The sequence below is a fragment of the Ambystoma mexicanum genome, chromosome 2p (assembly GCF_040938575.1).
Source record: "Ambystoma mexicanum isolate Mex_15411 chromosome 2p, UKY_AmexF1_1, whole genome shotgun sequence".
NCBI classification, from domain to species: Eukaryota; Metazoa; Chordata; class Amphibia; order Caudata; family Ambystomatidae; genus Ambystoma; species Ambystoma mexicanum.
The window spans coordinates 419,885,167-419,910,287 of NC_090923.1; the positions used below are offsets into that span (position 1 = coordinate 419,885,167).

The window sequence follows — 25,121 nt, forward strand, 5'->3', positions numbered from 1 at the left end:
ACTTTCTCCAACGTCAACAGTACAGAGACTTTGTTGCCGGCCGCCTGGCCGAGAGCAACACCTCCGTCACGTCTTCAGGGAGGTCCCAATCCTTATACCTCAACCTTTCAGAAGCCAAGCGTGAAGATTGAGGGATCTGACCTCTGGATGGAGAACCTGATTCCCCCTCCCGTAAGAGCAGATCGTCTCGGTAGGGAAAACGACGTGGAGGGCAGATGGACAAGTCTAGAAGGTCTGGGTACCACGTCCTCCGGGCCCACGCCGGAGCAATGAGGATCATCCGGGAACCAAACCTCTGTAACCTCCGCAACACTTGCGGGATGGCGGGGACAGGAGGAAACTTGTACAGCAGTGGGAATGACCACTCCACCACGAATGCGTCTCCTAAGGCTCCTTTTGGAGGAAATTCCCGCGAGCAAAACCTTTTGCACTTCCGGTTGACACTGGAGGCAAAGAGATCCACTTGAGGGGTCCCACAAAGGGCGAAGATCTCCAGGAGAATCTCCTGAGCCAGCTCCCACTCGTGAGAGATCATGATCTGCCTGCTCAGAGCGTCCGCCGTCTCGTTGTCGTCTCCGGCCAGATGAACTGCTGAGATCGAAACTTCCTGCTGGATGGCCCAGAACTCGAGCTGCATCGCCTCCCTGCACAGCGGAAGTGACCCTGCCCCCCCACTTTTTGTTGAGGTAGTGCATGGCCACCGTGTTGTCTGTCAGAATCAGGACACTCTTCCCGCGCACAGTCGGCAGAAAAGCCTTCAGGGCAAGCCTGACTGCCCTGAGCTCCAACAGATTGATATGGAGTCTGGACTCCGACGGAGACCGACCGCTGACTGTCAGCTCGTTGGCATGAGCTCCCCATCCCGTGAGGGGTGCGTCCGTCACGATCGTCACCTCTGATCAGGGCAGCCAAAATGGGGCACCCTTCATCAGATTGCCCTCGACGGCCCACCACAGAAGGTCCCGGGCTACCGAGGGAGGCACCTGAACAGGGTCCGACAGCCTGCCGGAGGACTGAGACCACCGGAGCTTGAGTGCCCACTGCAAAGATCTCATCCGCAGACGAGCCTCTGGCACCAGAAGAATGCAGGATGCCATGAGGCCGAGCAGTCTCAAGAACTCGGACACTGGGAGAGTCTGGGCAAACTGAAACTTGTGCACCATCTGCTGAATGTGAAGAGCCCTACCTGAGGAGGGAAACACTGCCCCAGGGACGTGTCGAGCACTGCTCCGATGTACTGGAGCCGCTGCGTTGGTGTAAAATGGGACTTCTTTAAATTGAGGGAGAAGCCCAGCCTGTGAAGGGAGTGGCAGGTGACGGACAGATGATCCAGGACTTGCTCGGGAGAGCTCCCCCTGATTAACCAATTGTCCAGGTAGGGGTAGACGTGAATCCCCCCTTTCCTGAGATGCGCTGCCACCACCACCATGAGTTTGGTGAAAACCCTCGGGGCGGAGGTCAATCCGAACGGCAGGACCCGAAACTGAAAGTGCAAGTCGCCAACCGCGAACCTCAGGGATTTCTTGTGCTTGGGATGGATCGGCACATGGAAGTAAGCATCCTTGAGGGCGGGAGACACCAACCAGTCCTGAAGTTGAAGGGCCTGGAGGACTTGAAAGAGAGTCACCATCTTGAACTTGTCCTTCCTGAGGAGTTTGTTCAAACTGTGCAAGTCCATGATGGGTCTCAATCCCCCCTCTTTCTTTGAAATCAAAAAATAAGGGGAATACCATCCCTTGTTCCTCTCCGCTACAGGCACCAGTTCTATGGCGCCTTTCTCCAGCAGGGCTTGAATTTCCTGCGCAAGGAGCGGATCCGGACTCTTCAAAGATAGGTTCCCTGGTGGATTGTCGTGAGGCCTCTGCCAAAAAGGAAGACAGTAGCCATGGGTTATGATCTCCAGAACCCACACATCCGAAGTAATGGCTTGCCACTCTACAAGATGCTGCGCCAGCCTTCCCCCAACCAGCGAACCATGGGACCTTCCCTCATGACTGAGTGGTAGCGGCTGCGGCGTTGCCTGAGGGCAAAGAGGCAACTGCCCGAGTGGCCTTGGCACCTCGAGTACCTTTGTTTCCACCTCTGGCACTCTTACGATGGCCTCTTTGACTGCTAGCTCCTCTCGCTTTACTGAAGGACGAGTAATAGCGAAAGGAACCTCCCCTCCATTGCTGTCCCCTAGGACGAAAAGGCGGAGGTTGGCCAACTGCAGCGTCCAACGACTTCGCTGCAGCTTTGGAGGTCTGCAACCTCTCAAGGCTCTCATCAGCCTTGCTACCAAAAAGGTGTTCACCGTCAAAGGACATGTTGAGGAGCCGGGACTGCACTTCAGGAGCGAACCCAGACTTCCTCAACCACGCAAACCTGTGCATTACGGTGCTCGCCGCCATGGACCGGCTGACACAATCCGCCAAGTCCAAACCCGACTGAACGGCCTCACACATGGCTTCCTTGCCATCCTGAACCATAGCAAGGAAACCATCCCGTTCGTCCCCTTCGGGAATATGATCAGCCGCTAATGCAACACAGTTCCACAGAAGTGTGTGTGAAACGAGACAAGGCACATATGGAGTTGGCCACCTGAAGCGCCATACCCCCAGAAGAAAACACTTTCTTCACCCAGCCGTCAAAACGTTTGTCGTCCCTATCCGGAGGGATGGTAGGATACGACGCCTGCTTTGCCGGAGCCGTAGCCGCCTGCACCACCAAACTCTCCAGGGTGGGGTGCCTAGACAAGTAGCAGGGGTCGCTACTGGCTGGACGGTATTTTCGCGACAAAGACTTGCCCACTGACGGGAGACTCTCCGGAGCAGTCCAAGCCGCCGCCACCCTTCTCTGCAAAGCCATATGAAAAGGCAAAACCAGGTCAGTGGGTGGACCGAGATCAAGGATGTCCGTGAGATCATCCTGAACGAACTCCCCTGGGGGAGCTGACCAACCCAAGTACTCGGTAACCCGAGACACAAGGCGCCGATATGACGAATCGGCATGAGTGCCAGGCTCCGGCCAACAAAACGCCACCTCCGGAGAGGTGTCCAGTCCACTGGCATCATGCAGTGACTGCCTCAGGTCATCAAACTGACTATGGCCCAAGATAAGGTCATCCGGAACCGTAACCTGAACCAGGCCGCCATCAGAGCCTTCATCACCCTCTGAAATGTACTCCAGGCGGGGAGAGGAAGACCTCTGCGGACCAAAGCAGTGCCGGACTTAGCCATAGCCTTTTTAGGGGCAAACCCTGTGCCACGGGGCCCCTCCGACACGACCACCTCGAAAGGCGTCGAGGGCGCTGAGCGAGTCGGTGCCGACAGTAAAGGTGTCGAGGGCAACGAGCGAGTCGGCGTCGAGAGAAAAGGCGTTGATGTCGAGCGAATCGGCGTCGACGTCAGCTGCAACGCCTCCAGCATCTGCGGCGTCGACACAGTCCTCGAAGCCGGAGCTCCGAGCGTGTCTCTCGACAACCTGGGCACCGACGGCCTCAAAGACAGAACCTCGAGAGAAATCGTCGACGACCTCGGCGTCACAGGTGTCGACGTCTTCTTTGAAGACGGCACAGGATCACCAGTCTCGAGGGCGTCGAGGACCAGGACCTGGAACGGGCATGGCGAGAACGGCTACCACCACGAGCCGTGCCGACCACCCGAGCCCAAAGGCGTACGGGCGGTGTCTCTCGACCGGTGCCAACCGACCCCACTCGGAGGCGCAGACGGACCGGTGCCCTGCGATTCCAGAATCGCTAGCATCTGCTTCCCGAAGGAAGCCCATTCCTCCGGTGTCGCTTGTCATGGAGGGATAAGCGACCCGCCGATGGGCGGAGTCCTTGGAAGAGGACGGGGAAGGCGACCTATGCCGGCGCTTCCTGGAATGCCTAGAAGAGGCGAAGGAGTGGCGGGACCGACTCCTGGAAGGAGACCCACCGGACGTCCGACGACGACACGGAGAGTCACCCCTCGAGTCAACTGTCGAAAGCCCCGCAGACCTCGACTTCCGGGTCTTAGACACCCGACCTACCGACAGTTTCTTCTTGCGTTCTCGCAAGGCCTTCGCAGTGAGCGACTGGCAGTCGACAGTCGTCCGCATCGTGGGCCTCCCAAGGCACCAGAGGCAAGCGTTGTGCAAGTCCGTGACCGACATCTTGGACCCACAGTCCCCGCAGTTCTTGAAGCCCGGACGCGGGGTCGAAGATGAGAAAGACATCGCCACAAACAGGTCTTCACACCAACTGAACAGGTTCAATGAACCGAGAAAGAAAACAGCAACTCCAACGAGTCGAGGCGTACCGAGATTCACGAAGATTCACGAAGCGAACACGTTCGCGGAAAAAACGGAACTGAGGCTATGGGCGTCGTGCGTCCTACTTATCACATCGGGTGACGTCGGCCGTCGGAGGAGGTCCTCGGGGACGGCGCATCGATGTCATCGACGCAGGAGCCAAAGATTTTCCGAAGCAGCACATCTGTGGACATTACCTGTCAGAGATATGGAATACGTCGGAGGACCCAATCCCCTCGAATCTAGGTTAACTCATGGTGTTGGTTGGAGGAAAGAGGTTTCAGTCCTTTCCTAAACTGAAGGAGACTTGGAGCAGTCCAGCTTACTACCGGACTGTAGTTCAAGGAGACTAGAGGGTAGCATGAAAAGGACAGTTTCCTACTTTTCTCTTTTCGAGCCTGGCTAGTTTCCAGTTTGATGATAGTCTTACTGCAAAATGGCAGCGTGCCACCCAATGTTAATAGGTTGGCATTCAGGTAGACCAGAGTAATGGTGATGGTTGTCTTGTAGGTGAGAAATGCAGCTTTGAACTAGATCCTAGCCAGGATGGGGATTCAGTTTAATTCACACAATCTGGAGGTGATGTGGTCAAGTTTTCTCAAGCTGGTGATGAGGGGAGCCTGGGAGTAGTGTGCTGCTTTGAAGTGGGCTCAGTGAGCAGCCGGGAACCTTGCAAGGAGGTCATTACCCCAATTGGTATGTGAAATCACTAGGACTTACACCACACTAGACGTCCTGGGGAGCGAGGAAGGCTTGATCTTGCAGAGAAGAGATCCGATACTAAGACATTTGACCCTTTTTGTGAGGTCCTGTTGGAAGGAAATAATGCTTGCCACAATGATGCCTACACATTTTGCTGAGTGGGTGAGGTGAGTGTTAAGCCCATCCAAGCGCTTTTTCTCCAGCCACGGTTGAGTGGATTCCTGCTTGCAGTGGTGGCCCAGAAGTACAAATTCGGTCTTGGTGGTTTTGAGGAATTCAACCATCCACGCGGTAGGTGTGAGCTCACCTGGGCTTTTTTCGAAATTTTATATGAAATTGAATGATGGTAGATCAACCTCTGGAAAATGCATGGAGCTAATCTGCACATATTTTCCCAAGCTCACTGCACAACATACACATAGACCTGTGTACTCCCTGCCATATTTAGTTAGGATCTGACAGATGGAGTACACAATGCATCTCAGAAGGGGGAGTAACAAAACCTTTCTCCTGCCAAGGCAAGCCTAATTAACTATCAAAGGCTCCATGGATCCACCCTTTCCGTTTTTTACCCTCTGCAGATGGTGGCAGCAATTAACATACTAATAGAGTATACTTCAAACAGGCCCACACATGGCCTGGCTGCAGAGGCTAAAACAAAGGAGACAGGAAGCCCCCAACACCCATTTCATGTGCACTGTGTCAACCTGAAGCCAGCTCCCACCCTAAAGTATCAATGACAGTGAGCTGTCATGTCTTGTACATGTGTTTACAGTAGGCAACCCCGCAGGGGGACCCCATCCAGAGGGCAAGAGTATGTGATTTGATGAAGACAAAGTATGTTCTCGCCACAGCTTCAAGGGAGACCTGCCGCCTTAATCAGGAACCCTAGAGAGCTCCATTAACTATAGAAACCCTTTGATCCAAAACAGACAGGAAGATGGGTGTGACTGAGTATTACATGCTTTCACCCCTTTACCTTTTCTGTTGCAAAGCACTCCGATTATGACCTCATACATACAGAAGATTGTTAGTGGGGACCCAGAATTGGTTAAATAAGGTAGGCTTAGCCTACACCAATCACTGTGACCCATTTGGCTTTAAAAGAGGGCTGACGATCTTTTTGGGCGGATCTTCTGAATGCTGTGCAAGAAGAACCCAGCATTGGACCCTGGCTGAAGGTACAGTCTGCCTTACAGCTGCCACCAGTGAAGGATGGCAGGAGTACCAAAGAGGGAAGCAAGATCACTGCCCTAAACATCTCCCAAGTAACAGAGGGGGATACTGAATCCAGAGTACCCACCAGCAGCTCCAGAACCGGTACCCAGCCAGCACACAGCATGCCCTGCTAGGCTCTGCAAGCAAGCTTCCTAGGTGCGAAGTGCCAGAGAGTCTCTGAACCAAACCAAGGACAAGGCTGTTGCCCGCAACACTCTCTTCAGTTTTTGGCAGTCTGCCTTAAAGGACGACAAGCCCAGAGAATAAGCTATGATGAGTGCATCAACCAGCATCCGCCTTAAAGACATTTTCGAGCCAGTCGAGCCCCTTGAGCTGCAACAGACTGCACCGCTGACTGTTGTCACGCAGCAGTCGCTAACATCGTCCGAGATATCTCGACCAGTGCTTTAGACCAGCCAACCTGCACTGAGAACGATTCCTGACCCATGGGCTGCCGTGTAGGCCAGCCTGCAGGTGTCAGTCCAGCCTTGCTCGACGTACTGCCTGTCGCCTGATACTAGCAGCTGTCTCCCCTCTTGAATTCTGTCACAGAAGCTGTAAAACACCCTGAAACCGACTCGACCCTGTCGAGCACCAAGAACATCTACAGCACAAGGTAAATTGTGGTTCTGTCCCCCGGTCCTTCTCCGAAGGCCCCTAGGGACACTTTACGACTCATTTCTCTCTTTGTGCTGAAACCAAGTACCCTTGAACTATTGAGATTAATCAATCTACCAACTACCCTCCCGTCAGTATTCAGAGTGCATCCTCTTTCCTTCTTGAAACTGTCTGTCCCCTGCATTCCTATACAGGGTGGGTTGTATTTTGTAGTTTTCTAGAACTGTATGTTCTGATAATAATAAAGTAAATATTTGTATACAACCTTGACTGGACAGTCCCTTTTATCATTGGGTAATAATTGTATTTTCGCTGTGTTGCAACTATCCAACATACCTCAACCTTGAAGAGATAAGTCTGCTGTTCCATCCACGTTACCAAAATCGGACAATTAAGTTTATAATTTGCTGGTGCTTCCAATATGCTGGGATCCCTTCTGGTGTACTAGAGGTATGGGGCCGATTGATGGTTTAGAAACTGATATTCATCCCTGGACCACTGGTGCCCCAGAAGTTGATTTGTCTCAGTGGGGACAAACATATCCACATTTGAATGGTTGTTGGCCATGAGAGAACGTGAGCGAGATCTTGTGTGCCCTTGACCTTTAGGTACAACTATCATCTAACAGTGCTGGCTTTTTCCAAAACTGATACATCCAGGACCAGAGCAGATTATCAAGTGAAGAGAACTCATCAAGATCTGGTTCAACTCTGGTTTACTGAATGATGATGAATACAACTATGTGAATGTACAACAACCTATTATGGCGACCATATACTTTGCACTAAAAATACAAAAACAATACAAGATTTCCATTAGGCAGGCCAATTATTAATGGGATAGGATCACTTACTGAGAGGATATCTGAATACATTGATGTTCATCTCAAACCCTTGTCCTACAATTTAGCCTCCTATATCAAGGACACTAAACATGTGATGTGACAACTTGATTCCATCGCCTGGCAAACAAACGACAGTTTTCTAAGTCTGGATGTGACATCTCTGCACACCAGTATTCAACACCAAAAAGGGTTACAAACTATGCAATATTTCCTGAAATCCAGATCCATTTCGTATTATGACCAGAATCAAATGATACTATCAATGCTAGAATTCACCCTCACCAACAAGGTCTTTTGTTTTGATGAGCAATTATACCAAAACAAAAAGTAACTGATATGGGTGCAAAATGTGCACCATCGGGTGTAAAATATGCACCTTTGGATGCAAACTATGAAATTGAACATGTATGGACACAGTCGGCCTTCAATGACACTGGAAATATTTTTTGGGGTCGGTTTAAAGAAGACATCCTACTAATATGGGATGGAGCCGAACCATCTCTGCTCCAATATGTAATATATCTGAATATGAATGACTACAATATAAAACTGACAATGAACCACGGCAAAGAAAGGATTTGTTTTCTGGATCTTGATCTATATGTCAAAAACAATATAATATACACAATGTTTTACCAAAACCCTCTGCAGGCAACAATATTCTCCATGCCAAAAGCAACCATCTGCAACGCATCATTCAAAATATACCATATGTAGAAATTCTGAGAATCAAAAGAAATTGCAGTGAAAACATGGAAAATCTAAAACATGTTAACACTGTTCAGAAATTTCAAACAAGGGGTTTCCAATCTAGGATTTTTCAAAAGTCAACATCAAGAGCCAAAACAAAATAGAACAGAATTATTATGCAACAAGGAAACCACAACAAAGACAAGTAGAGCCAACAACATCAGATTCATAACATAGTTCTAATACCCATATCATTAGGAATATTTGAAATAAACATTGGAACACATTACATTTGCATAACGACATTACCAACTACCTTGATCAAAACATTCCATGACATATCTAAAAGCCAAGACAATCAAAAATCAGATTGACCCTAATTTCATGACATGTAGTAAAACGGAGAAAGACAATGCAATGCAATCTATGTGGAATATGCCAGCAGTGATAGGCAACCACAAATGTGGAACCTGCTAAATCTGTCCACAAATAATGGATGGCAGAGACAAAATTCTTTTTAGGCAATTAAGATTGGTTAACCGAAATCGCAATAAAAACAGCATTCTCCTGCTAAAAAGCATTACAGATTTTCTTTATTTCAGTAAATAGGGTGAATACAAACTAAAACTACCAGGTTTTTCAAGCAGCCCTCATATTTTTCAGATATTAGATGAATAATGGGCTGACAATTTTTTGGGTTGTGAATCAGCAGTGGCAAAATGATAAACATTTTGGCGATAATCTCAAATAGTTGAACATATGTCTGCACCCTTACTGGAAACGACTTAACATTTCTGTGCGGGTGTATCGCAAGGTTGAGGTAATCGAGGAGTGAGGAGCACTGCAGTTCCATACACAGGTTCTAGATGACTGGGGATAGAATGGCACCCTGAGAAATTCCACAGATGTTGGACACCTGTGGAGTGTTTACATCAGAGGGAACCCATCTGAACAGTAGGTGGGGGGTCTGCCAGGTAGGTAGAATATCAGCCACTTCATGATGGTGCCAGAGAAGTCCATCCTGTGTGCAGCGTAGGGGAGCAGTGTGTGATCGTCAAAAATAGTCAAAAGGTCTAGAACCACACCAACCGGCGAAGGTCCCTTTGTCTATAATCTTAATAGATTAGGAAGGATGGAAAGTAGTTAATGTTCTCTTAACAGTTAGTTCTCTTAGCCTCTAGGCAGATAATCATGTGGTTACTAAAATGCAACAGACCTATACAATTTTGGTCAATAAATGAGCAAATGCATGCATGGGAGGATAGCTCAGGGGTAACGTGCTCGCCTTAGAAGCAAGAGGACACAGAGCACCACAGGTTCGATCGCCGGGTTCGCGCTTAGAAACCTCTGGGTATTAAGCGTGTTATAACTAACCCATCATATAATGCACAGCATTTGTTCTGTGCACCCAAAGCAATGTTTCTGGCCCATTTATTTATTTAATTGGTTTGTTATAAACACGCCTAATACCGTTCCCGAGTTCGGTTTCTAAGCGCAGATCCAGGTTTCGAACCTCTGTTGCTCTGCGTGGTCTTGCTTCCAAGAGCAGCGCGTTGCCCCTATGCAATCCTCCATTCACAACTAAGAATGTTGATCAGTCGTGTGTGTTATGTCGAATTGCAACAGTCGAGCTAATCCTGTCCTCTGGAAGAGGGCTTGCAGAGTAAGGAAGGTTCATCCGCATTAATCACTACAAAATCAAGAGGCTCGCATTGTACAGCAATAATTTCTAAATAAAACAATCTCATTTACAGGCAGTGTTGATAAGCATTCCCTGTCTGGCCCTGGCTTGAAGAAAATCACACAGTGCTCCCACATAAAAGTTTCAACCTGCATCATGAGAAATGCTGCAGAAATTAAGGTAAGCCATGTCGGCTGGAAGTTGCATTTCCAGAATTAATTTTGAAAACTGCCGTAATTGAAATATCGCCTCTGCTTGACTGGCCCTGCAAAAATGCTGAAAACGATTTACTGCCTGAAACAGTTATGCCTCTAAAAGTTGCTAAATACGAATTCCTGCCTTTACTGGATTTGCAGTATACATCCCTTGCCGTCCACTGAAAAATGGCTGCCGCTGCTTCAGAGCCTTGTATTGTGCAGGCCTTTCTCCTCTAGGCCCGCCTCTGCACCTGCTCGATTGGCTGCTAGCCAATATACCTGGGAAAGCCCATGGAGTGGGCAGGCAAAGCCAGCCTCCCTCCAAGGCCCAACACTAAGGCCAAAGCCTTTCCCTGTCTGGCCCGGTCCGGCTATGTACGGCATAGTCCCTACCACTTTCAGCTCCATACAGCTTTTTGCTCCATGGCCGCACACTGCCCTCACCTATAAATCTCCCCCAGCCTTTCTGCTCCCCAGGACCCTCTCCTCTACCAGGACGGCTGCAGAGACGCAAAAATCCTCCGGGAACCATCCGGCAGCGGGAACCACCACCCGATGGTGAAGGTAATCTTTTTCATGAGGCTGTATTGCAGTCACCTCACCTACTCACTGCCCTATCAAAACCCTCTATCTGCACCATATCAGCAGCACAGCTACACACGCCTAGCATTCAGCAGCTTTTTCTCTGTGGCCCAGCCATTCTGACACCTCCTACACCTTTCCTTCCACCCCTCAAACACCTCACATCTACCATTGTCGATGGTCTCCCAACATCTATCTCACAGAGGACCACTCAGCAATACTACTTATCCACAGAGATGGATACTAGGACCTCACATACCATATACTCTACCCTCAATCCTGACTCACCTTTCACACTTGTACTCTTAAGGCCTCCTTGCCTACCCGGTGGTGTCCCCTAGCCCAGCATCACAAAGCCCAGCCCTTTCTCAACCAATATCTACTCACCCCTACGCCTACCCCCCTCACAAGCTGCCCGCACACTGGCCCGCCTCTGCTTGGCTCACCCAGCCCTCCTAGAAAACTCAGGGTGTCATCCCGCACCATCACACCTTCCCTACCTATCTCCATCCCAGCCCACATAAACTTCTGCCTCTCACACTTAAGCCTACCCACCTCCAGTGCCCTGCACATCACCCTCCCACCTTAATCTGGCTACCCCAGGAAATGCTCCCCTAAATCGGCCTCTGTGCCAATTGCTTGTGCCCTCATCAATGCCCGCTCCATCACAGCAAATGCCCATGAGATCATAGACCTCATAAACCATAATCTAGACATCCTTGCAGTGACCGGGACACGGCTACACCCAGCAGCAGGCCCAGCCCCGACTATCGCTACCCCCCCCATGAACTCCCTGACACCAAAGGGGGTGGAGTCACCATCATCCACAAAAACACTTGGTCCTTCAAAACTATGCAACCAAAGCTCTTACCACCTGTGAACTACTCACTGCCAAGCTTGCACTATCACCCACAACAACCATCACTTTTCACATAATATATCGGCCCCTTTGTAGACGACCTAACAGCTCCTTACTACCAGTCTCAAGCCAACATCCAATGTTATCACGCTAGATGACCTTAACTTGGGATTGTCAGACCCTTCTGACAAGGAGGCCATCTCACTCACAAACTCTCTCGTTCTTTGGGACTCGCTCATCATATAGCCAGCCCTACACTGCCTAGGAAGGGCACCAGACTGGCTCATTGAACTTAACTGCAGCCTAGCTAATGTAGACATCTCCCCCAATCTCTGGTCCGACCACCACACCATAACCTTCCCACTACCTTCTTCCAATGCCCATACACCGAACACCCCCCACCTCCTACCATCTCTAGATGCTCTCGTAATCTCACCAAAGATGATGCGGACATACTCCATATGTTTCTAAATGTGTAAAAGTGCAAAGGTTTTGGACCCGAATAGAAGAGGTCTGCGAAATAGTAGGGGTTGTTAGATACAACTCGGACCCTACAGAATGCCTCCTTGGCACATACCCTACGAATAGCAAACAAACATATTAATACATTTATGGATCCGGCTTGGATCCTAGCTAAACGCTGAATTGCTATGTCCTGGAAGACACTGTGGGGCCCACGGTACAAACAGTGGTACTGAGAATTTGAGGTTTGGTGTGAAGCTGAAACAAGTGTGGGCTAGATCATTGCATGGCTTGGACGACACCCTTGGGGACTCCTATGAATCCTGGAAGACGCTTGTTCTTGATATGTTCACCCCTCAGATGATAAACCACCGTGAACAGTTTGCAACCTGCCTGCTACATTGGATGCATTGTGAGCAAATGCCAGTGATCTGAGCTCCCACCGTGCCCCTCCACCCCCCCAGCCTGATTTTGCCCGATCCCACTGTCGCCGAGTTCCCCACCCTATGAAGTTTGGAGTGAAGCATTGCTGTCACTGTACACCATACATCTTTTATTTATGTCTGAGTCTAGTCAACATGCCTGTATAGTCATTTTTCTTTGTTATGTGTTTTCTTATTTCTTCTGTTCATTTGCATTTTTATCTGTTTGCATCTGGTTACACATCCAGCTATGTATGATACTCATGCAGTCTTCAGAGCGGACTGCTGTAAACACCTGCTAGTTGCTTATTATACCAATAAACAAATTTCAAAATAAATTGGTCTCCACCCTCTCCTTCTCTCCTCACATCACAGAACTCGCCAAAAAGGCCCACTTCCAGCTGCACCTCCTCAGAGGTATTCTACCTTTCCTCACTTTTTCCTAGAAGCACACTGTCTTCAGAGCCCTGGTTCTCTCTGGACTCGACTACTGCAACAGCCTCTCTCAATCTGCCATACTCTACTCTTCTCCCCCAGGCAACTAATCCACAACAGGACTGCAAGATTTATCCTTGGCCTCAAGCCCAGGGACCGTATCTCTCCAGCCCTAAAATCTCTCCACTGGCTCCCGGTGGCTGCAAGGATCAAGTTTAAGACGACCTGCATTATCCACAGGTCTTTCTGAGCCCGCGGCCCGCACTACATCCAACTCTCTCTGAGGGTCAGAAGCTTTCTCAGGCAGAGAATGGGGGTTAGATCTCTCGCCTCTGCAGGTGCCTCCCTCTGGAACGGCCTCCCTGCCACTCTCAGACTTGAGCGGGACCACTTGAAGTTCCAGTAGCAGCTCAAGACCCTCGTTTTCTCCTCTGCCGCCTCTCTCTAGCTCCCTTGCTAATTTACCTGTCTGCTGCGCCGACTGTTTCCTTTGTACCTCAAAGTCTCACTGGGTACCAGCCTCCTCCACGACCACTCTTCCTTGCACTGCCTCCTGGCCTACCACGCACTTAGGGGCTACAACTGTAACCCGTACAGCCCCCTGCCTTCTGCACTTACCTAGAGCTGCGCAGCCCAGGCTACACGTGTCTCATCAACACTGCACCTGCCTACCTCTCGCAAAGGATCTCCAAGAAGAAATCCTCCATGCCCACAAGATCACCCTACTGCAATCTAGGGGCTACCCTGCGCTTTAAATGTAGCAGAGCGTGAGGCTCCAGCCTCCCAGTCACAGCTGCTCGCCTCTGTAATAAACTTCCCGCCTACCTGCAGTCTGAGCCTCGCAACTGCCCCTTCAAAAAACTGCTGAAAACCTGTGTATTTAATTGACTTTGACCCTATACCATTCGCCTTTGCTCACCCCGTCCATTGGGTGCTTTTCATTAACTTTGTCATTGAAACGCCTCCCTCTCCTTTCATCATTGTCGTCTCCTTCCCCCTCCCACCCCGCCCCCTCCAAGGCTTAGCGCCAGGATGCCGATTTTGTTTTGGGCGCTTTATAAAAGTAAAAACAAATAAATTAAACAGAACCAATACTTCAGAGGTCAGGTTTGTCACAATATTCAGTAGCACTACCCAGCAGTTGCAAACCACAAATGTACCAGTCAGAAAAAGAGTGCACCAGAAAAAAACATTGGCTGCACAGTGCACAAACATGTGTGGCACAACCCGGAAGTATTGGCTGATACAGTGTTCCGATACAACACTGAAACATTTCAATCAAATTGTACTCTAGTGGAAATAACTCCTATTTCAAAATTGTACCTTCAGATCTACACATCATTGTGTCTTCTAAAACATCTCAGCAATAATCAGGATTTCCAAAACGTAAAACACAATAGGAATTATCCGTCCAGAACTACAATGCCACCAGAAAATAAACATCTAAGTATTACATTGCCCCCCCCTTAAATGCAATTATTTGACTGCAACTGCAGGACATTTTCTAATTGCCATTTGCTCAACTCCGGTGACTACCTACAGACTACCCACTTTCACATTGCCTCCAGAAAACGTTCTAGAAAATGTTCACAAACCCAACCCAAGTTCACCTTCAGCCCATCCCGGTCTAGTGTTGAAATAACCCACACACATTCTATCTGGCATGCTGTGGAGAAGAGCACCTGCCAGTCAGCTACCCTACCATCACCACATGACACGTGGTGCCCTCTCCCACACACATAGGCCCACATGCATCGCTTTGATTCTATTTGATCCATGGCAGCGGTGGCACGGCCAGAAATATGAAAGAGTGACAACCACTCCCATAATCATTGCTTCAGCAGGCACAAGTGAGCGAATGATGCTCCAACAGTGATGCTGGAGCCAATATGTGGCCATTGAATCGTTTGGTAGACATGGCGCCTTAGAGGTCTACGCAACACACATTGGCAGACCAACCACTTTGGTGGATGAGCAGGATGCTTAGCCACAGGACTAGACCTACTACTCTAAACCTGGGTGCTCTCTTCACAATGGTGGTAGAACATTGCCCCCATTTCATTGTGGGAGAGCAGCCGCTGCTGTTGATGAAGCTTCCCGTCTATGCTACCCCATGACACTCTTTTGGATGCTGTTGCTCATGTAGAAACTTGTAGTGTTAAGGTGAACAGTAAAGGTACAGTAAGCGGTCATGGTAGCTCCACAAATCCCTGCATGTACAGACTGAATAGCATGGGGGAGTGGACCGACCAGTGAGGTCATCTGGAAAGAACAGCAAAAGAGTAGTTGAACGCGTTGGCGTAGTCCGATGGAACAGAGGAGAATGAGAACCTTTAAGGTGTCCAGGGTCTCCCTTTCATGTGTTCTGTAGATTATTGGGTTGAAAAACTTCCAAAGGGCTCTCAGAAAAAGCATGCAAGGGGTGCTGCACTGCGGTACAGCTGCTGCAAAAAAGAAGGAGCTCGCAACAGTATACCAATAAGTTGCAGTTTCACAAGTTGTTCTGGAGTTTACTTTTTTTCTTGAGGAATAAGGAGGTCGTTATGACTTTATAGTAGAGGAGTAAGGCTGAGCCTAGTCTAGCTTTCTTACATGGGCTAGAGTTGTTTTGATCATACCGAGATATGTGGAGCAAAAGGTATTTTTCTCCATGATAACATTTGTTGGGTCATCACTTGAGCAAGGTGTGTACCCAATAGCATATTTAGTATTCAGACAAACACCGATTAGTTTGGCAAGTGTTTGACTGGAGCCGAGTAAGGAGCCACATAGGTTTTTTTTTTTTTCATAAATCAAGTTCCAAACTCAACAAGCATATTTTATCTGGAAAATGTGCATCTTAAAAAGAAATCGCATGCCAGTCAAAAGCCACAAACAAGGATCAGAAGTATGAGAGGACCCAGCACTTTGTGAGCCAGCACTATGCAGTGACAAGCTTTTGAGGGGCAAAGTCACAGGTCACAATCTACAAACTGGACACTGCAAGCGGCTATGTATATGTGTCCCCCATTCCTTGTGATTCAAACACAGGTTTCCCACAGTTTATGGGGGTCACACAGCATTACAAAGGCTACTCTCCGACACACTCCACTGCAAGCAATAAACCTTCTCAAACAAGAAGCAGTCTATGGTGGACTGCTCCCACTGTGGATGGAGCAATGTCCCGCAATAGGGATGCATGTATTGGTCATCCGAGGTTGCATGTCCAATAAGCTCTTCTCAATGCACCTCTTTAATATGTGTTGTGACAAAGTGGTGAATTGGCAATAACTGATTTGCCGGCTGATTTCTGCTGTATACCCATCCTCAGAATGAAGCCCCTTAACGTTGCTCCAATACATAGTATTAATGTTTACAAAAGGTTCTCTAGACTGAAACAATAGCTCCTTAAAATATGTTTTTACAAGGAGGGGGTGGGGGGAATGTATGTAATGATTATTGATCACACATCAAGTATAAAAGTACCCCACTGATGCTTATATGACTCCTTTCTTACCTTATGAAGTCCTGTAAACTTAGGGACGTACTGAACAGAATATGTCTTGTTCTTATCATTGTTGGGGATTGCAGGGACCTAGAAAAAAAGGAGGAGAGTATTACTGATAACATGAATTCAAAAAATAACTATCGTGTGTACAAAATATTACAAACACTAAAAGTTCAAACAATGTTGATGGTTAAAGGTCCAGACACCTTCAATGAAGTGGTGCCAATAGTCAAACAGACTGCAAGAAATACAGTATTAAGACATATAATAAATCATACACAAGGATAGGCACGAATCTTCAGATACAAGTTAGCACATTCAGCAAACAGTACTAACGATCACAATTACCCAACAATGTATCTTGATTTTCCAAATACATATGTGAACTAAACTAATGAGTACAGTATCGGGAAATAGAAAAAAACATCTTTTAGAGATCGCTCTTGTTCTTTCTACTAAAACACCACAAGTTTGGTTATTCATTATGTGGCCCACCAGAATCTTTGGACTTCAACTCCCATCAGCCCTATGCAGCCCTTTCATGCGCATTGGAGGCAAACAGATCTTGAGGGCCACTTAATGAGTACCCATTTGTCAGACCAAATCGAAGTTTAAATGCAATAGCAAATAAAAAGCGTCAAAACACATGAAACTGACCTAAGTAAATAAAAGCACACTGCCAAATGCTTGCATAATGCACTGTGGGTTATTCCCAGATTATTATTCCCAAATTCCCTGGAAATCTATTTACCATATTCAATAGACCATATGTATTTTACATTAGGCTGCCGATTCGAAAAATGTCCTCACCATTTCTGTAAGACGTATTTTAAAATGGCTGTCATCACAGCTAGAACTAGCCCTGGGGTATTGGGCATCACCTAGTAGGCAGGAGCAACACCTAGAGAATCAGGAGCTAATGCATCACGTACTACAAATCTAGCCTACAACCCAAGATGCTTCCAATGTCTTCTAGGTCCCTTTGGTGCTTCTTTATAGACCTTCCCAAATAAGAAAGTTAATATCACATCAGTATGATTGCATGCCAACAGATGGCAGAGAGAGCCAAAAGTGGCTCCTGGTAGCCATTGGTGTCAGGTCAACAGGCTCTCCAGGTCTAGAAGCAGAATCTGAATAGCCACCAGCTCCCAAAAATTCCGAACTCCATTACATTGCTATTTATTAGAACAACACTAAGATCGTCAATAGATAAGGGTGTGGGAAATCAGCTGATAGAATGTGCTAGAGTTCAGATTTCTGATCACTGGCTACTCCAGCATAGCGAATGTTGCCCAAAGCACAGCAACATGGCCAAACCACCACCAATAGGTCACGCCACTACTCTTTGCTCAGCAATTACTAAGGAGGACTAGCAGCAGGCAGATTGATCAGCCATCTTCTGCAAGGGCATACACTGATGCTCCATTTTCCAAGATGATCCGGGACTACCACTTACACACGGATACGGTCTAGGTGACCTTAGAAGACTTGCATGGAAGGTTTTCAATTGCCCCCTGTAAAGGAAAATCGCAATCCCTAAAAAAGACTCTCTGACCTGGCGGTACTGTGCAGGGTGGGACAACAGACTTGGTGCGGCTGAGGGGTCGGTGCATTTACCTGGGTGGAAGAGGCACCCGTATTGGACCCAACATTATTAATCTGTGGCCTGGTACCACAACACCAGAATGTGCTGGGGACAGACACCAAAAGCCCTTCCCTCCCCACCCCCCCTCTGCATTCATTACCTTCACACGGCAGCACGTACAACGTAATGAAAAGAAATCTCCATTGAATAAAAGTGCTAACTTAAAAGACACCATGCAGGCTGCAGCTTGTGCACAGCAGTTGGTAAACACAGGCACACACGAAACGTGCAATGTTTTGCAGCCACTGAAAACCACAACTGACAAGGCTTGAGATGAACATTTCAAGTACCATAAAATAACCTGCAACGTTTATTAAAATGGTGAACTGCCTAACCCGAGGAGAAAGAACAGCAAGTTATAGAAAGAAAAACAGATTTACATTTTCCACTGCTGTGTGTGTGTGTGTGTGTGTGTGTTCATTTTCTTTTACAGAAGAGCCAGGATTAGGAAACCTACAGATATTGAGAAAATGGACGGTTGATAGGAGTTTGATAAGCCAATGCATTATGAACTGCAAGCAGTGTTTATTGAAAATAGGCACATTAAAAGCTGCAATTGTGACTGAAACCAACTTGAAATGGAGCCAGTCTGAATTCTGACACATGAAAATCCAACTCACAACCCCGAGCATACAGGATGGAAGGACAGATCATTTCCCTTCCCTAACTAATTCACTTTGAAGCCTGGCCTCTTCAGATCAGGATCATCCTGCAAACCAGCGAAGCAAACCAGACCACGCTATAAAGTTAGTATTGAGTTTTATTACTTGCTGAGTGTGTATGTTACGGGTAAACCTTGGAGGAAAAAAATGTAAACTCCTGAATGAAAGAATGTAACACTAGACAGGACTACAGGTCTGGAAACTTCCAAGAGGAGACAGAATTAACACCATAAAAACACAGATATATTCAAATTGCAAAGGATCTCATCAGCAAAACCCTGAGCCATAAATCACATAAAACAGGCCGGAGTCTAAAAGAGCACATTTCCAGCCATCGCTCAACAGAAACAAAATACTATGTTCCTAGTCTTGGTATCTAGGCAGAAGAACAGCAATTGTAATGCAATATTTTTGTATACAGTAGTAGTAGTAGAAACGTTTATTTTGGGAAGACAGAATGTCCCCATAAAAACAGCAGCAATAAACAATTAGAAATCAACACATGAAAAAAGATTCCAATTTCATTAAAACCATAAAACACTCTAGAGAAACAAGGAAAAACATTTCAGACAAATTTCAATACAATTTTCACATCATGCATTCTTTAAAAATGATAACAGAGCCCAACCCACACAAACTGAGTCCACCCATAGCAGATATCACTTAGCAGGTTCATACTGACGAAATCCCTGACCCTGCAAGAGTGGTTTAAGCGTGCGTTCTCTAATAGGCGCGAAAGATGGGCAAAACAAAACGCGGCCCAGGTCTTACTTAGGCGCATCACAGAAAATACATGATTGATTCTCATTCCCATTAGACCAGGCCGCCACAACTGCTCTCAAATGAATGCAATTAAAACATGCCCTGGTGATAACAATGTGCTGAGAAGGATTCTGAGCCCATCGCAAATACTTCTGGAGACCTGGGTCCGCGATGATCATATGCTTCCTATTAGCAGGCCTCAGATGATTTTTGTTCAGGATATGCTGGAGCACCATTACTTTCACAGACTTAAAAACCTTGCAAGGCATAACATCTATTAGGTAGAAATATGGAGCCATGTCCACTTCCACCAGTGTGGCTTTTACATGCCTATGCCAGGGGTTCTTCAAATGGGGTTCCCTGAGAAACAGGTATCTAATAAGCTCATGAGTCAGAACAGCTTTGCTGTTCCCCCAACCTCTGATGCAATGAAATACATGCTGCACTGTAATAGGATCACTAATAAACCTACATCCATATTCCTGCTGCACCGCAAAGTTTGGGGCCGATCGAGGAAGCCCCAATGCGGTTTAGAAAAAGTTGTTCTCTACCACCTGGACGGGCTCAATCTTACCATATCTCCACAGCTTCATGCCATACCTAGCAACAGAGGTAAGCTTCTGTAGAGAAACAGCTGCATGCCTCTGCAGCAAGTCCCGCCCCGCTACCTCCTATATGTCGGAAAGCGGAGATCGTGTACTTTGAAACCAGCAGTTGTGCCAATACCACAGCGTATATTAGAAAGAAGATGCCCATTTAGACAGCCCTATCGAATGTACCCCCGAAGAGATGACAATCTGAGGGAGGAACTCCCTGAAGGAATATGAAAAAGAGCAAAGAGAGGAGCTAATGACGTCACAAGAGACATGTGTGACGTCCCAAGATGTTGGCTAAAGCGAATGCATGGATCTTATAGAAACTAATGACGAAGTTAAGAATCGAGTAAACTTTCACATGCAAGAAGATTGCTTGCGCACGAAATACTGCAAAGAATCAACCGTTCAATAATTGTACAGATGCTTAAAAGCAAGGTAGATTAAGTTATCATAAAGGCTGACTATACGTAGCAAATAGAATACAGGCGAAGAATGTATAGGTGCTGCACATCGGCGTCATGAATTTTAGTAAGCCAGGACCCATGAAGAGAAAAGGGTGAGAAAAGGTGAGAATTGTTTTGCAGCAAGAATAAGCAGAACATCTGAGAGGCTGTCTGGCCTGGCAACAGTATCAAAACTGCAGCAGCCAAGGTCACTTATCTAATCTTGAAAGGAGTTAACGTGCGTAGGATGAATCATCTCTTGTTAAGATGCAAAGAAAGAACACAGATTGCCAAGTTTTATTCATTTAAGACATTTAAAAACCTGCAAAATGGACCAAATCATGGTCTACTGTCATGTGAGCCAAGGATGAAAATAGATTTGAACTTGGAGTCTTAGAACAATGATAGCGAGTGCCTGCACTCCCAAATATTCCGAGAGACAAGGATATTTGCAAGGTCAAATTCAAAGCCAATCTGCATAGCAGAAGGCTTGAGTGATGAGATGTTGGGTTAATTGGGTGAGGAGGTAAAGTCAGGTCCACCTCCTTGCACCTGGGTCTGGGCTTACATGCTGCTAAGCTAGTTTGAAGACCTATTGAGAACCGTTTACTTAATGATTTTTATGATGACATAGTCGAGGTAGGCATATATTGTCCACCTGACAGTGGGCAGCCAATTACTATCCTAGGTCCTACAATCCCTGGTAGGTTTTTCATTATTTGCCACATAGTATGATGTCACCTAGATGTATTTTTAGTATTAAGTCTATGTTTTGTGAAGAAATCATTGATAACCGAGCTAACGTCCGTTTATGATCGTTGTAAACTCCATGTATCTTTGCCATAATCACCAATTCGACGCTGCAAGGCTCAGGGAGTACGGGTCAGCAAGACTCATCTGCATAGGCCAATCTAGGGATACCTGGAGTAGATTCAAGTAAATGGTCATGTAGACGATTAATATACAAGCAGAAGAGCAGGGGGACTTGTATAAAGGAAAATGCCCTTTTAATGTACATTGAATTGTTTATATTGCCTATATCTCTGGAACCAAACATTGTAGAGAACCCATTACATGCTGAAAAGTTCAGCTAAAAATCTATTGAATAGACCAAACTAATTTTTTAATGTAGCTTTATTATGCAAATTAGGTGAATTGTGTATTTTGTCACAAAGAATTGGCACATGCCAGTGAATGATATGTCATAGTGTTCCCAGGGATGAGCCTGATGCATTGGGATCTGGCCACACCATAGGTCATCACATTTGTTGGTATTCCATAGAACAAGAAAATAAATGGTTCTTGCTACTGCCGCTGGCGGAGTTTGTACACAACAATCATCATACTTAACTTGCAAATAACACTTGTCATGTCTTCCAAGGGTTCCACACAATCAAGTTTCTATTACATAGTCATGACCAGTCCCCCTGGTGCCAGCAGCTTGCAACCAGGTCGCTCAAATTCCACAGGGGTTCCAAACAGCAGTGAAACACACCCAACATGCCCTCACCTAAGCCAAGAACACATTGAGATAAAAAGAGAAGCTTGTTCCTGGCCTAGAAAGCCAGTGACAAAGTCTAGTTTTCCACAGCCCATCTATACATACCCTTCCTGTGTGCATAAACTCAAGCTGCGACACATAAGAACATTCCAGATCTCAAACATCATCAATTCTGTGGCTATAAATCTCCTCTCTATGTTCAAAGTCCCACTGCTTAAATCCATCACATTCTCTACAGTGTATCCTGAAATTACTTATTGCTGTACCCCAGCAAAGGTGCTCCAAGACCAGTATAAGGCACAAGACATCCTAGGCACTCAGCGTCCTCATCTTTCCCTCAAAAACCTTGTACACTGGCGGACATGGGCTGCAAGAACAAATGTGGGTTATCTCGAGGGACGTCAGTGCCCCTAAACTAGTGTGCCTATTCCACACAAGGTCCTTGGGAAAGCCATACATTGGACATGCTAAACGCAAAGCCAAGACATTCAATAGATTTTGCTAAAGGGTCAGTAGAAATTCATTTTTCAAACTGGTTGCCACATAAGATGTCTCAATTATGAGGTCATATGGCGATAAACTACAACCTCAATCTGAGGTTAAGCAGAGCGATTGCGCCACATTGGACTCAAGAAAGTGGAGTCACAGGATAGATCATTTTAGAGGAAGTGACTCCCTGACGATTTGACACATTGAGGAAGAAAAAGTACCATGAGTACATAGAGTAGAGAAGCCTCAAAGAACACGTTTTGCCGTCAGCCTTAATGAGACTCCTGGTCTATCGAGGAAACCTCATAGGGTAACAAACCCTGGAAAAGACGAACAGTGAGTTGAAGGTGTAGTGGTGTGTGCATCAATAGGCCACCCCTTGGCATAGATTGGCAAACTTCGACAATGAACGGCACCATTGTAAGTACAGTATGCTATGTGCTATGAAATACCTAACAAGGCTGTAAACTGGCCTTGTCAAGACAGGATGGGAACCATACTCCGAGGGGCGGAGGGCCTACAAGGAAGCAATCCAAAGCCAGTCTTTCCCCAGGGACAGTGGAAGTTGAAAGGGTCTCAGATCCAATCACACTTTGTGCCAGCATGTTATGATAGAGCACTGATTTGTCTCATGCCATACCTCCTTTTACAAGATGCTTGTCGGTCTCTTTCCTTTTCTTGTAGAGTCAACACACAAGAAAGGGGACAAAGCCAACAGCAAAGAGAACAGCTTTCCAAGACCCATACTGTCTGCAACCTATGATCAGAGGCTTGAACCCAAATATGCAATGAAACCTTCCGGTACCCAGCAATTTTGGTGACCCACTGCCGCCGGAGGTAAACCATCAGCAAGTGAAAGAGCCGTCAGAACAGCAATACCACACCTGTGGGAGAAGATGCAAAACGCTCTCCAGCATCAGCAGCAATGCACTGTAGCCAGCAGTGCCTTCCCTAGACCACTAAGGACTTTATCAAGTGGTCTCAACCCCTAAAGTGACTATTAGTTAACACGAAGGCACGCAGACGTAAACCTCCAAAAAGGACATTGAACAATATGGGCCACCATCAAGGTGCCGCGATGGGCCAGCATGGAAAAAAGAATCATGATTTATCCTGGCTTTTAACAGTTCCCCAGATGGAAAAGTCAGGCTTAGATTGGTCAGAGAAATTGAGACAATCGCAGGAGAAGGAGAAACATAAAAGGAACAGTTGGAAGCAGGAAGTTGTGGGCTGCTCAGGTGAGGTTGAGGTGGCAGACCAAGATACCAGCAGGAGGAAGGAGTAGCGGAGTGTGGAGGCGATTGCTGGATAAGGTGAGATATTGATTAGTGAGTGAAAGTGGTACTGCAGTGTGAGCGTGCATCAAAGTGTGAGGAGTACAGACATGTAACATAGTGTAAGAAGTGACTGTGACGGGTATGCAAATGAGTGACAGGAGTTAGTCTGATTAGGAGTCGCGGTGCAGAGGGGGAGTTGCGGTGCAGGGGGTGGGAGGGGTAGTAGTAAGCCTTGGGCACTGGGACAAAGAAGAGGAGCGGGGAGTTAATGCAGAGCAACAACGATACAAAGTATAACATGAGGTCTAGTTATTCATTACTCAATCAGCTGCGCTGGACACTTAAACTCTGAAATCACCAGCAGGTGAGAGAAGGTGAAGGAGAACTGGAAGCAAACTGCAGAGTGCACGGAGTGGCAAGCAGACCTAGAGGCAGATGCAGAAGGGTAGAGACGAGCCTTGCTGGGAAACGGAGATACTTGCAGGCAGCAGCCTGGAGATGTAAGGTGCCAGAGGAGACAAACTCCAGTGATCTCGTAGCGGGAGCACTGGAGGGACCGATAAATTAGAAATCTTCACAGCAGGACTGGAGGGGACACAGTCCTGGGGGATGGAAATGGTTCCTTCGGCAAAGCAATAAGGAGCTGACGTGGGAACTGAGAGAGACCTGGCCTGATGGGAGAAGCCTACCGAATCAAAAACCTCTGCTGCAGCTGCACGTATAGGCTGTTAGTCGACCCAGAGGAAGGGAACAAACTCTGGACCCAAGACTTATTTGGTTGAACATATGCATATATATCTATATCAGTAGAGGAAAGAAGAGGCGCACTCTGGTGTTCTCTTCCTACCGGTTTCAGTGCTCATCACATCATAAGGGAGGCAGTCTTTACTTGCAGTTAACAGCCAGTACAGGTGTTGTCAATCAGTGTTGATTGTGTTGAAAGGACTTCTGGGAGCTGTAGTCATCAGGTTGGCAGGCAATCCGCTCACACCCAGACCCACAGTGGGAATGGGGAGGGGGAAAGAGAAGCCCACAAAGTGGCACTCCAAAGCAAGACATGTGTCGCCCTGTTGTAGCACCCTATTGGACTCTGGAGCTTCCACCATCCAGAGATCCAAGAATAATAACAGTACAGGAAGGAACAAGAACATCTCCCCTGTATTTTTGATTTTGTATATTAGTGTGGGGATCGGATGAATGTTGGCCATAAGGTCAATTTGCGTTAGTTTCACAGTCAGAGACATTCTCTTTTGACTAAAGGAAGATATGCCTTCTTC

General features: G+C 47.1%; 1 protein-coding gene across 4 annotated transcripts in view; it reads right to left on the bottom strand.

Annotated features, from left to right (window-relative positions):
• The window catches only part of FLNB (filamin B), a 626,251-nt gene that overhangs the window by 334,389 nt on the left and 266,741 nt on the right, over positions 1-25,121 (bottom strand). For all 4 annotated transcript variants that reach the window (XM_069643780.1, XM_069643779.1, XM_069643783.1 and 1 more), the window contains exon 6: positions 16,479-16,556. In XM_069643780.1, the coding sequence (XP_069499881.1) occupies positions 16,479-16,556 (78 nt within the window). The remainder of the gene's footprint in view (positions 1-16,478; positions 16,557-25,121) is intronic.